The sequence below is a fragment of the Octopus bimaculoides genome, chromosome 8 (assembly GCF_046866305.1).
Source record: "Octopus bimaculoides isolate indiv1 chromosome 8, ASM4686630v1, whole genome shotgun sequence".
Taxonomy (NCBI): domain Eukaryota; kingdom Metazoa; phylum Mollusca; class Cephalopoda; order Octopoda; family Octopodidae; genus Octopus; species Octopus bimaculoides.
In genome coordinates, this window is record NC_142935.1 from 57,203,406 (window position 1) to 57,217,458 (window position 14,053).

Here is a 14,053-nt window from a genome sequence, read left to right on the forward strand (position 1 = left end):
AACATTGACTGATTTGCACTGAAAACACACACACACACACACATGAATGAAAGATTCCTTTTCTTTTACAATTGAACAATCTTCTTCATTGTAAGCATATCCTAATAAATTTATCATCTTTGCAGGGATCTGGTCGAAATGTTCCTGTTGCTGATTGGACAATGAGCCTCAGTAAACCATCTGAAATTAGTCAAGATATTGTTATAAAGCCAAATGCTATTGGACCTCTAAGAAAATGGATGCAACAAAAACAAGCATTGTTTTCTAGTGTACTTAATCCTTTTGTTGCAGCTGTTGATTCTAACCCTGAGAAACCTTACTCTGAAATCACCATACCATATTATGGCCAAGTAAGTAAAATAATTCTGGTCATATATGTTGCTTTTGTTACTAAGCATTCCTTCATACATTATTGTTAAAAATTATCCAGAGGAACGATTTTGAACAAGTTTCCTTTTCAACTTGATTTAGAATAAATTAGCATGCTGATTTCAAAACTACAGTCATTTTTTTTTTTTTTGCTATCATGTCAAGTTTTTTTTTTTTCTACAGTTCTGAATAAGCACTACTATACTATTTGTCCATGAGTACTAGAGCTCATCAACAGCTTTTATCATTTTATTGGTAACTAGTGGGCTTCCTGGCCTTTGGCCTGGTCTTTACGATGTTGAAATGTATTCATAAGGTACACTTTGGCATCTATCGTAATACCCATTTTCCTTACAATATATATGTGTGTATGTATGTTATGTATGAGTATGCTGTGATGTGATCATTTTACCAGAGTCTTTTGACTCAAGTCTGATAAAGCATTCCACTCCTAAATCCTTGTAATATTAACCATGTGAATGAAGCAAGGACAGACTAAATAGTTACGGAATTGAGTCATATAATATGTAATAACGACAAAGCCAAACGTTAATATTTTGATAAAGGCATTGAGCTGGCAGCATTGTTAGCATGCTGGGGAAAATGGTTAGTGACATTTCATGTATTTTTGTATTCTGAGTTCAAATTCCGTCATGGTCAACTTTATGTTTCATTCTTTCAAGGTTAATAAAATAAGTACCAGTTCAGCACTGGCATTGATGCTATCAACTAGCTCCCTTCATGAAATTGCTGGCCAAGTGCTAAAATTTGAAACCAATATTTTGATATTTTTTGAAAGCATTTAATATATGTTTCAAGTAATTATGTAAGAAATTTCTTACATAATACTTTCTTCTGTGTGAGTTTGATATCTATCTATCTATCTATCTATCTATCTATCTATCTATCTATCTATCTATCTATCTATCTATCTATCTATCTATCTATCTATCTATCTATCTATCTATCTATCTATCTATCTATCTATCTATCTGTCTATCTTTCTATCTATTTTTTATGCAACTAATGCCATACATGACACATGATTTATTAAATTTTTTTTAGCATAAATAACCAAACACTAACCAACTAATTTGAAATATTGAAAAGACTTTGAAATATACTCTTCCTTTCTTTTCTCCTTTCCTTTTTCTTAAGACTGTTGGGGAGCTTTTGAATAATGTTTTCTATTCATCTGTTCGAACCGTTATGCCGATTTTTGACATCATACCTTTATCCTCGCGTCCAATGTCTGAAGTATTTTATGAAAGAATTTTAAAGATGAGCCAAAACTTCAAAAATAAATTCAAAAATTCCATTTTTGGTAAGTGGAAAATATTTTGATTTATCTTTGATCTCTTACTTTTTTCTGTCGTTTGAGTGTGGCCATACTGGAGCACTTGATGTTATTAACGGTTTTTAATCAAACGAATCGACCTCAGGGCTTAATTTTTTTCTAAACCTGGTATGTATTTTATCAGGCACTTTTTACTGAACTGCTAAGTTATGGGGATGTAAACACACCAACACCAGTTGTCAAGTGGTAGTGGAGGACAAACAGACACAAAGACATGCACACATAGATATGTGCACCTATATATATGCTCCGCTGGATGTGTAATGTCAGTGTGCATACCCGACAGAGTGTAAGTATCTTGAGAGAAAAGCTGAACATCAGAATCATCAGTTGTGTGTGTGTGTGTGTGTGTGTGTGTGTGTGTCTGTCTGTCTGTCTATGTCTGTGTGTCTGTGCTTGTTCCCTACCACTGCTTGACAACCAGTGTCAGTATGTTTACATTCCCAAAACTTAGCAGTTTAGCAGAAAGAAACTGATAGAATAAGCACAAGGCTTAAAGAAGAAATCATAAAATAAGCTACTGGGCTCAATTCATTTGACAAAAACTCTTCAAGGTGGTGCCCCAGCATGGGCAAAATCTAATGTCGGGCCCAAGTAAAAAGGATATGGGGAAAATGAAGATAATAAAAAAGTAATAACAAAAATACATTTGATTAAATTTTATTTTGCAGACAGAGAAAAGGTAAAATCATTGAAATATGGTATTGGTGCTGTTGCCAAGGCTGTAGGTAATTATATCCAAGAAAGAGTGACAAATTATCCCAGGCTGTTTAATCTGTACATGGAGAGAGCTGTCAAAGCAAGACTGGTGCCGATGTTGGCACAAGGGAAAATACATTTTACTTTATTCCATCCATTCATTTGGGAATCTTTTAAAGTAAGTCAATTCACTATTAGCATTTCCATTTTCCAACATCAATGTCATCATTATTGTCGTTTTTATATATCATTGTTCTTGTTACCATTATTGCGACCATGATCATTATCCTCACCCTTATTGTTGTCATCATCATTCTCAGTATCATCAGCATATCATTGATATCATCACCATTGTTATCATTGCCGTCATCATCATCATCATCATCATAATTTTCATTATCATCATCTTTATCATTGCCCATCATCATCACTGTAGTCAACAAAAAGAATTTTTCTGTTGTCAAAATCTTGGACCTGACATATAGAATCCAAAAATGAGATACATTTATTACCATCATATCAAGATTCTAAGATACTGGACCCATAAAATTTCATTATTTATTTATTTTTTTTTTTTTTCAATAAAATAGCTTATGTGGAACAAGTTATAACATAAAAATGCTTAGAAATTGGGTTTCTTTAAATTCTACAGAAAAACTACTGTTTTCTTAAAATTCTACTGAAAAACAAGTAAAAAAATCTTAAAATTTCTACAGACAAATTGCATCATTGTTTATACCTAATTTCCCTTGAATTTTCATTTGGATGATTTTCTTGGGCACTGAACCTCAAGAAGATCATGAGCCATGTTCCAGCAATAGTTTGCTACAATATGCAAGTTTCATCTCTCTAGATACTTTTGTTCCATTGATTTTTATGTCCTGATGGAAATATTCTCACTGCTTGTCATTTGTGTAACCAAGATTTCCAGGGAACTTATCAAGGGGACTGTAGAGATAGTGCAGCATTATGCTCATATTTGCTTCCAACTCTTGAAGGTTCTCCATCATGTTGTCAACTATTTTGGCATAGTTGGCTGTTTCCTTGTTGCCCATAAAATTAATTTACAACTATTACAAATGATTTCCATGCTGCTGCTTCAATGCAATTCATTAAATTCACAAAGTTCCCATCTTTCATCCATTTTCTGATTTGAGGCCCATCAAATACTCCATCTTTTCACTTCTCAGACAAGGAAATGTGTTGTACATATAGTGAAAGCATGGTCCATCTTTATTCAGAGCTTTAACAAACTGCTTCATAATACCAAGTCTGATATGGAGTGAAGCAAGGGATGATTTTTCTGGTTAAACTAAAGGCTCATTAACCACATTAAAAGATCCTGGAACTAATGTTTACTGCAGCCATTCTTTGATCAACAAATGCTTTCCCTGGCTCTGTTGTCCTGCATGCATAAAAATCATGGATATTTGGTGTATCTACTTTGTGGTCCCAGGAGAAAATTGACCATCTTAAAGTCCATACATGCCTCCCACTGACAAATGGGGTATTTTGGCATCTTGAAATCAAAATGTGAAAGTAAAAACATCGATTAACGTTTTTGGATTCAGCATGTTAAACATTTGGATAAAACCATCATCATCATTTAATGTCCATTGTCAATGCTGGCATGGGTTGGATGGTTTGACGAGGGCTAGAAAGCTGGAAGGCTGCACCAAACTCCAGTCTGATTTGGCATGATTTCTATGACTGGATGCCCTTCCTAATGCCAACCACTCCTAACAACAAAATACCTGTTGGGTTGTGTAATTTGCATAGCATCAAATTTTTGCACTCACTTTTTAGTGGTAACCTTGATCAGTACCATAACCCTATTGATCCATTACCAATTTCACATTCCCTACTCTCTTACAATTCAATTGTTGTCCACGCCATATATATTCAGTTCTATCTTATCTCTGATGTACAGTTTGGTTACTACCATCATCTCCTTTTGACTCCTGAGTTACTCAATTCACCTGACCAATCCAGTTAATAACTAAATGATACATAGTTTAATTTCTGCTTTACAGACATCACCAAAGTTGACAACTCCACTCTACTTATTTATGCATAAACTACAGACCCACGATTTCTTCCCTTTCTTGCGCCGTTATACTACTCATGTTGCTGTTTTATCTGATGACAAAGTGGTAACATTTGATGGATATCTGTATAATTTACCTCCAGGTAATTATTTTATTTTATTTAACCTTTTAGCATTCAGATTACTGAGTCAAATGTAAGGTTTGTTTATTCTCATTAATTAATCAAGCATTATTTCATAACTTCAAGACTTCAAAGATGTGATTGTTTATTTTATTTGAGTGACATCATACGGTAAGTGTAAGAGGCCAGATCTGACTGGTGTGAGCATAACATAGGTAGAATATTTGAGCTGGATATGACTGGTTTAAATGCTAAAGGGTTATAGGAGTACTGTAATTTGTTTGAAGTATTGCAATACATGAAAAAGAGATATATGTTTGTAAAAACCTTTTTTTTTTCTTTTTCCATTTAACTGCAGGAATCAAATTTATGCTTTCAAAATTTCATTACCTTTAACTGTGGAAAGCAACGTTATATCTCAATATATTTTTAGTTGAGGAATGTTATGTTTGAAAATATTTTTTTGCTGAGATATACTGAGTTTATTGAGGCTAAGCAATTTGCAGAAAATAAGAGTTCCTTTTTTTTAGGTGAATGTTTAACATCATTATTGGAATAACCAAGAAATTTAATTTCATAGTTAAAAGGTTAATACTTTGTACAATATATTTCAAGAAATTTGAACTCAAAATGTAAAGAAGTGCTACTAAGGATTTTGTCCTATGCACTAAAGATTCTGCCAGCCCACCAGCTTTATAATAACAATGGTAACTGTTTCAAAGTTTAGCACAAGACTAGCAATTTTAGAGGAACTGTGCTAATCAGTTACATAGCTCCATTACTCAACAATAATAATTATCTTTCTTCTACAGGCAAAAGGCCTAAAATTTTGAGGGAAGGGTCTAGTTGACCACATCAAGCCCAATGTTCAACTGGTACTTATTTTATCGTCGCCAAAAGGAAAAAAGATCTAAGCTAACCTTAGTAACATTTGAATTGTAAAGATGGATGAAATGCTGCTAATCATTTTGTCCAGTGCGTTAAGGATTTTGCTAGCTTTTCACCTTAATAATAGTAGTAATAAACCTTTTTACTATAGGCACAAGGCCTGAAATTTTGCGGGAGGGGGCTAGTCAATTATATTGGCCCCAGTGCTCAGCTGGTATTTATTTTATTGACTCCAAAAGAATGAATGGCAAAGTTTACATTCTCAGTTCAAGTACTGCCATGGGCAAGAAATGCTGCCAAGCATTTTGTGCAGCATGTTAATGGTTCTGTCAGCTCTCTGCCTTTGCTTGTCATCTTAATAATACTACTAATAATAAGGAATTAAAATAATAGCATGATGTATTTATTTTGGCTAACTCTTGATAAATGCAGTTGGTTTAAACATTTAAAAAAAAATTTCCTTTTTTTTTTTTTTTGTCTTTCAGCTTTTGGAAATAATAAATGTACTCACCTGTTGGCTGCTGATGTAGCCCATAAAACATTTGCAATCCTCAAGGAAACTGATGGGGTCACATTGTCATGTTCAAGAACTAGTTTAAAGGTGTTTAACAACTGCAGTATCTCTGTCGATGGAGACGGCTCATTCATGTAAGTACAATATGAATGTCAGCTTTTTATTAATCTTTTTGTTTTTTTGTTTCACTTTATGATGAAAAGAACATTTGATGTCCCTTGTGCTAAATATAAGCAATTTTTTTTTTTTTAATTATACTGACTTCAATTTTTGGCGATGGCTAGCAAGTTTGAGTGCTCAGCTGTACTTATTTTATTGACCCCCAAAGGTCATTGATGTGGTCATGAATGGTAATAAAAGGACTTTGACAAACCTGATCGTTTGATTGACAGAACAATTAATTAACCCTTTGGTGTTTAAGCCGGCCATATCTAGCCCCTCACACCTAACCTACATTGACATTCTAAGAATAAACTATCACACCATCAAAACTTCAAAGCTGTAAGATAATGTATGATTAATTCAAAACAATTTGAGTGAAAAAAGTATTACATTTAACAGATTAATCTAAACACTAAAGGGTTAAATAATTGATTTATTAATTGGTTAAATAGTTAACCAATTGACCAATAAATAATACAGTGAAATAGAGCCAATACATGTATGTTTATTATTGGCATAATGACCCTCCCAACATACAAAAAGATGTTTCAACACATGAGTTCACATCATGAATCTTGCAAAGCAAATACAATTTATTTTCACTTAAACTTATTCTAATTCATTTTATTTAAATATTTTTTTTTTTTAAGAAATTAAGTTCTAAATTTAATAGTTGTTTCTTTTTGCTGTCTTAGAGAACTACCATATCAATGTCCAATGAAAATGACTTCAGCCAAAATGTGGGGCCCTTATGTGGTTGTTACATCAGTATATGGAGTTGAAATAATGTGTAGCCCAAATGAAATGAAAATTATATTTGATGGAATTCACCATAATCATACACTCGGACTTTTGGGTAATGCTGATGGAGACTTTGGAACTGATATGAAACTGACTGATGGAACACTAGCATCAAATATTGCTCAGTTCATTAACCATTATGAATTGAGCAAGAGACAAAAATGTCAAATTTCCAAGAAGGACGTTACTCAAACATATCCTAAGCACTGTCCTGCAGAAACAAAACAGAAATGTCTGGAAACGTTTGCTCTTTACCTTTCACCATTAAATAATTGCTTTGATGAGAATAATCCTATGAATTATTTGGTAAGTCACACCTAATTCTCCTTCTTCTTCTACATAGACAATACTTAGTTGAAACCCTCAAAGTTACGACAAATGTTAGTCCTAAACATCTCCCATCTTTTGTTGCCACTTCACATATATGACATTTCCAAAACCGCACTTACTTCACAGGGCCACAAAACCTTTCAGCCCAGATTAGCTATTTATAAACCCTCTCTCAAAGACATAAGTATGACCCAGGTATCCAAGACAGTGCTGATATTACACACAAATATCTTTGACCTCATCCAAAAGCAGGTTACCTGGCTGAGTAGCAATGGCTCACTCACCGACATATTCTTTTTTTGTTTTTCATTCTGAAAGTCCCAAATATGGCAAGAAGTCATTTTGTGAAAAGGGACTATGGAGAAAGAGAAATTGAGAAGAAAGGAATGAATATATTTTAGACTTGAAAGTGCTCAGGTCACAACCATCAGATCACAAATATACTGGTTCTCCTCTTTACTATGTCTTTTACTGCTATTATAATGACTTTGTTCCTATGAGTTAGTAAGCTACTCACTACTCAGCTTGTTGTGGAGAGGCAATAGCCCAGTGGTTAGGGCAGCAGACCCGCGGTCATAGGATCGCAGTTTCGATTCCCAGACCAGGCGTTGTGAGTGTTTATTGAACGAAAACACCTAAAGCTCCATGAGGCTCTGGCAAGGGATGGTGGCGAACCCTGCTGTACTCTTTCACCACAACTTTCTCTCACTCTTACATCCTGTTTCTGTTGTGCCTGTAATTCAAAGCGTCAGCCTTGTCACACTGAATATCCCCAAGAACTACGTTAAGGGTACACTTGTCTGTGGAGTGCTCAGCCACTTGCACGTTAATTTCATGAGCAGGCTGTTCTGTTGATCAGATCAACTGGACCCCTCAACGTCGTAAGCGATGGAGTGCTAACAACAACTCAGCTTGTTAATCTGGTTCATATGATTCATCTGTCTCCCCCCTCTTGTCATCCCTACAGTTTCGTACATTACAAACTTACAATAAATAGTTTTATTGTCTAATATTTCCTTCCCTCTAAAGTCCCTTCACTGTTCCTATTTGTCCAACAGAAGTTAAAGCTAGACATCAACTGCATTAATATCACAATTCTATGAGAACTTCTAAAGGCTTGAGTCCTACTCTGCCTCTTCTGACTAAATATTCAAAGAAATCTGTACACATATCTCAGAGCCTGCCTCCTTATGTTTACATGCCTCTACCTTAACACCAGTCAGAGCTATTTCTATATTATATGAGGTTATATGTTAAATCTGTGTTGTTTGATAAGTTCCATGTCAGGTGAGTTATTGTCACTGATTTCATTAAAGTTGTTGCCTCCAGAACTGGTTCTCTAAGTAATCAATATTGTTTTTCTTTACAGGATCATTGCATCAAAAGCTGTGCTGATAATGACAAGAAATCTGGTCTCTGTTCCTTAGTATCAACCTATGTCAGCCAATGTCAGCCAAAGAAAGATATTGATTTACCAAAAACTTGCAGTAAGACTTTTCTAAACATTTTTCAATATAACACTGTTCATTAGACATAACAAGATGAAGTGAAAGATTTCTTACGACAACATAGATGTTCAAATCCTGCTAAATATTATAGTATTTCTTTTAGGCAATAAAAATCATGCATACAATCTCCTGAAACAAATTGTATTTACCCTTTCCCAAGTAGTCACGTGATTTAAAACTACTGTCTCTATCCAGAAACTAAGCCAGCATCTCAACTGTTGCCCTACAACATTTTACACAAGAATTAGCTCTCATTCCAGAGCCTAGCTATGTAACCCTTTTTTTTATGGTCCTCTCCCAGAATACATGTCCCATTCCTGAAAAGAAGCAAACACTTTTTATTCAGCTAAATGTCTTCTTGGATCTCATATTCCTCTCAATTTTTGTTTTTCATAATAGACATATCAATCACTAATAACCATATTCTATTCTGTGCAGATTTTACTAAAAAAATGTATTTTCCTTCCTTACAGAGGCAAGAAATTATCAGTAACATTTATTTTAATACAATTCAGGGGTTCTCAACCATTTTTCATCTGTAGAAAGAAACCAAGTTGTTTCTTGCAATACACAACAATACATACACCTAAAGCAAAAGTTTTTTAGAAGTCCTTAAAATACCACTGTGGATCCCCAATTTATTGTTTTGTTGCATGGACCTCCACCAGAAATCTTATATGAACCCTCAGGGGCTATATGAACACCCAGTTGAGAACCAATGCATTAGATGATATATGCCGGTAGCACGTAAAAAGCACCCACTACACTCTCGGAGTGGCTGGCATTAGGAAGGGTGTCCAGTTGTTGAAACCTTGCCAGATCAGATTGGAGCCTGATGCAGCTTTCTGGCTTGCCAGTCCTCAGTCAAACCGTCCAACCCATGCCAGCATGGAAAGTTGCTGTTAAACGACGATAATGATGATGATGATGATATATATATATATATATACACAAATAATAAATGAGTATATGCATATATACGTACATGTATGTACATACTTACATCTACCTGTATATATAGATGCATATCTGGGTACAGGACATTGCAAACAAAACGTAGACAAAATGATAAACAAGTACAGAAAACACACAGGCCACATAGAGAACATTTCCTTCATCAGCTGCCACCATTCAACACTGGCGTTTCGAAGAGTTAGGGCAGGACACATCGTTAAAATGGCTCTTCCCATGGACCACAAATTAAATTTAAATTTAATTTAATTCAAATTAAATTTGTAATGTGGAGGAATGTAGTGGCGGACAGAAAACAAAACAGGAAAACGAAACAGTGAGAACAAACAAGAAGGCTATACGGCCAGACATATATATATATATATATATATCATCATCATCATCATCATCATCATCGTTTAACGTCCGCTTTCCATGCTAGCATGGGTTGGACGATTTGACTGAGGACTGGTGAAACCGGATGGCAACACCAGGCTCCAATCTAATTTGGCAGAGTTTCTACAGCTGGATGCCCTTCCTAACGCCAACCACTCAGAGAGTGTAGTGGGTGCTTTTACGTGTCACCCGCATGAAAACGGCCACGCTCGAAATGGTGTCTTTTATGTGCCACCCGCACAAGCCAGTCCAGGGGCACTGGCAACGATCTCACTCGAAAATCCTACGGGAGCCAGTCAGGCGGTACTGGCAACGGCCACGCTCAAAATGGTGCATCTCATGTGCCACCCGCACAAGAGCCAGTCCAGGGGCACTGGCAACGGTCTTACTTGGCTTGCCGGGTCTTCTCACGCACAGCACATTTCCAAAGGTCTCGGTCAGTAGTCATCGCCTCGGTGAGGCCCAATGTACGAAGGTCTTGCCTCACCACCTCAGCCCAGGTCTTGCCTCACCACCTCAGCCCAGGTCTTCCTGGGCCTACCTCTTCCACGGGTTCCCTCAACTGTTAGGGTGTGGCACTTTTTCACGCAGCTATCTTCATCCATTCTCACCACATGTCCATACCAGCGCAATCGTCTCTCTTGCACACCACAACTGATGCTTCTAATGTTCAGCTTTTCTCTCAAGATACTTACACTCTGACGGGTATTCACATTGACATTACACATCCAACGGAGCATACTGGCTTCATTCCTTGTGAGCTTACGTATGTCCTCAGCAGTTACAGCCCATGTTTCACTGCCATGTAGCATGGCTGTTCGTACGCATGCGTCATACAGTCTGCCTTTTACTCTGAGTGAGAGTCCCTTTGTCGCCAGCAGGGGTAAGAGCTCTCTAAACTTTGCCCAGGCTATTCTTATTCTAGCAGCTACACTTTCAGCGCACCCACCCCCACTACTAACTTGGTCGCCCAGATAGCGGAAGCTATCGACTACCTCTAGCTTTTCACCCTGGAATGAGATAGAAGTTGTTTCCTGTTTGTTTACAGTCTTTATTGCACCTGAACATCTGCCACAAACAAAAACTAACTTGCTAGTTAACCTGCCTTTGAAGTTGCTGCACCTCTTATGTGTCCATAGCTTGCACCGGGTACATCTTATAGAGTTACTACCTACTCCTTTTCTACATACTGAGCAGGGCCATCTACCTGAAGGGGTTTGTGTTTTATCTACCTTCCTACTTATTAGGATTTTGGTTTTAGCTGGGTTGACTCTAAGGCCCTTCAATTCTAGACCTTGCTTCCACACCTGAAACTTCTCCTCTAGTTCTGATAGTGACTCCGCAATTAGGGCAAGGTCATCAGCATAGAGGAGCTCCCAGGGGCAACCTGTCTTGAACTCCTCTGTGATTGTCTGGAGGACTATGATAAATAAGAGGGGGCTGAGGACGGAACCTTGGTGGACCCCTACCTCTACCCGGAATTCATTGCTGTACTCATTTCCAACCCTCACCTTACTGGCAGCATCTCTGTACATGGCTCGCACAGCTCTCACTAACCATTCTTCTATCCCAAGTTTCCTCATTGACCACCAGATAAGGGATCGGGGGACCCTGTCAAAGGCTTTCTCCATGTCAACGAAAGCCAGGTACAGAGGTTTATCCATAGCTAGGTATTTCTCCTGCAGCTGTCTCACTAGAAATAAGGCATATATATATATTATTCAACTATGGTAGTAGTTGAATAATATTCTTAAGGCCGTAATTTACTCATATGCAGCATCTTTCAGAGCTTGTCACTAATTCAGTCCTTATCCAAATTGAAAACTGTTAACATTTTTGAAGAGGACTGGTCCCTAGCTACATTTTGGTGTAAAAAATTGAGATTTGGTCCAGTAGAAAAAAGTTTACACCTAAATTTCTAGCAATGTTATAGGAGAATAAGTAACACCTCCGATCAAGTTTAGATCTAAATAACTTTTTTTTTAATTTTAAAAACAAAATATATTTATCTTAGCTTCAATGATAAATGATAGCATGAAGAATTTCATAGTTTTGCTACCATGCAACAAAAATTTGTATAAAAAAAGTTGTGAGGTAAAATACCAGGAAAAAAGTAAAAGTAAGGCAAAAAATTGGATTTTAATATAATTAACTTTTTTTAATTTAAAAATAGACTATATTTTAATTGAGCTTAAATGATAGAGCTCAATTTGAGGAATTTCATAGTATCAATCTCATGCAAGAAAAAAGTTATGAGTGTTTATTTCTCAAATTAAATTTCAGAGTGATAATATAGTTCTATACTTTTTTATGACTATAGTTCTATAAGGGACTTTTAATAAATGTCACCAGCATCATTGAGGTAAGGAAAAGATTATCAAAGACACCGCTAATTGACACATTTAATGCATTATCAATTAACATAATAGCATAGCCTGGAGAACACATGGATTACATGGAAAAATGCAAGCAAGAGAAATAATATTCTTAAGATTATAAAACTGGAAAAGTACCGGACTAGTTATTACAACTGGTAAAGTACAGAACAAGTAAAGATTTTTATTGAAAATATTGCAGCTAAGGATAAAATGTGAATATCAAAAATTATTTTATTTCAATTTACAAAGTAACATTATAATTAAGAAAGGTATCATTGTTTTGTTAAAATACCGATGCCCTAGAATACTTAAAAAATGAGATCCAGAAATACCAATATAGCTACAGTTTTATGCAAAGTAGAATAGTATATATGGTAGGCAAATTCATTATGTAAAAAGTAGGCATTGGGTCAAGACTAAAAATGTGAAGACTTGGCAATAACTTAGGCAATAACTGAAGCAAATTTTACTGTGAATTTGTTGTTATGGGCAGATTTTACCGTAATACATAACTATTTTTTGTATTATTCTATTTATTGTACTAATTATGTACTACTATTATTTTTTACAATCTATTTATAATCAATTTTCAAATTTCTAATTATTAATTAATAATTTTAAAAAATGAATTTTTTTAAAGTACAAGAAATATTTTGAGTTATTTTTTAAATTTTTAATAGAAGTAACAAGTAATAACAAATAAATTCCCTTTATACTTCCCATATCTCTCCCTTTCCAAAATAACTTCTTATATTGAACTCTACTATTTCCCTCTATTTAATTCTCTCATATCCTCTCTGATGAAGGGATATACCTCATGTCCCTGAAACAGCTGTAAGACTACCTTTCTTTTTATAAATGTCCTAGAAATTTCACACTGCCTTGATTTTGTTGTTTCATTTTATTTAACATATATGTATGTGTGTGTGTATATATATATATATATATATATATATATATATATATACATACACACACACACATACATATATACTTTCAAACATATATGCATGTGCAAGAATTTTGTCATACTGAATATGTCAAATATCAAAACAATTTTAATTTACAGTTAAATGCACACAATCCCGTGAACAAATAATCTGGAAAGAAAAGACCCGGAAAGTCAAGCGTGATGTGGTTCTTATCCTTGATGAACACAAGCTTATTGCTAAAGAGCCAGCACACAATTATGTCTACAGTTTGTTTGAGCAAGTTCAGGTTAAAGACGCTAGGCTAGGCCTTGTGGCTTATGGTGGGACTTATGGTGGTACGACTGAACACGCTAATGTCTACACAATTGAAGGACAGTAAGGAAGTATTTCACTCTCTTTCTCTCATATCTACGCACACACTTAGGCACACACACATGCCATAGGAAAATAAGAAATATATAATTTGTATGTTATATCTGTCTGTCTGTCTGTCTGTCTCTCTCTCTCTCTATATATATATATTTAAATTGAAAAAAAATAGAGTCAGCAAGAAGGAGTATGGCTAGACAGCTATTTAATATACACTACACATGTTTTGA

The 14,053-nt window shown here is 35.4% G+C and overlaps 1 protein-coding gene across 1 annotated transcript in view; it reads left to right on the forward strand.

Annotated features, from left to right (window-relative positions):
* The window catches only part of LOC106876216 (uncharacterized), a 106,200-nt gene that overhangs the window by 84,620 nt on the left and 7,527 nt on the right, over positions 1-14,053 (forward strand). The window contains exons 30-37 of the mRNA XM_014924684.3: positions 126-350; positions 1,528-1,693; positions 2,398-2,603; positions 4,459-4,615; positions 5,968-6,130; positions 6,854-7,265; positions 8,659-8,776; positions 13,592-13,829. Coding sequence (XP_014780170.2) covers positions 126-350; positions 1,528-1,693; positions 2,398-2,603; positions 4,459-4,615; positions 5,968-6,130; positions 6,854-7,265; positions 8,659-8,776; positions 13,592-13,829 — 1,685 coding nt within the window. The remainder of the gene's footprint in view (positions 1-125; positions 351-1,527; positions 1,694-2,397; positions 2,604-4,458; positions 4,616-5,967; positions 6,131-6,853; positions 7,266-8,658; positions 8,777-13,591; positions 13,830-14,053) is intronic.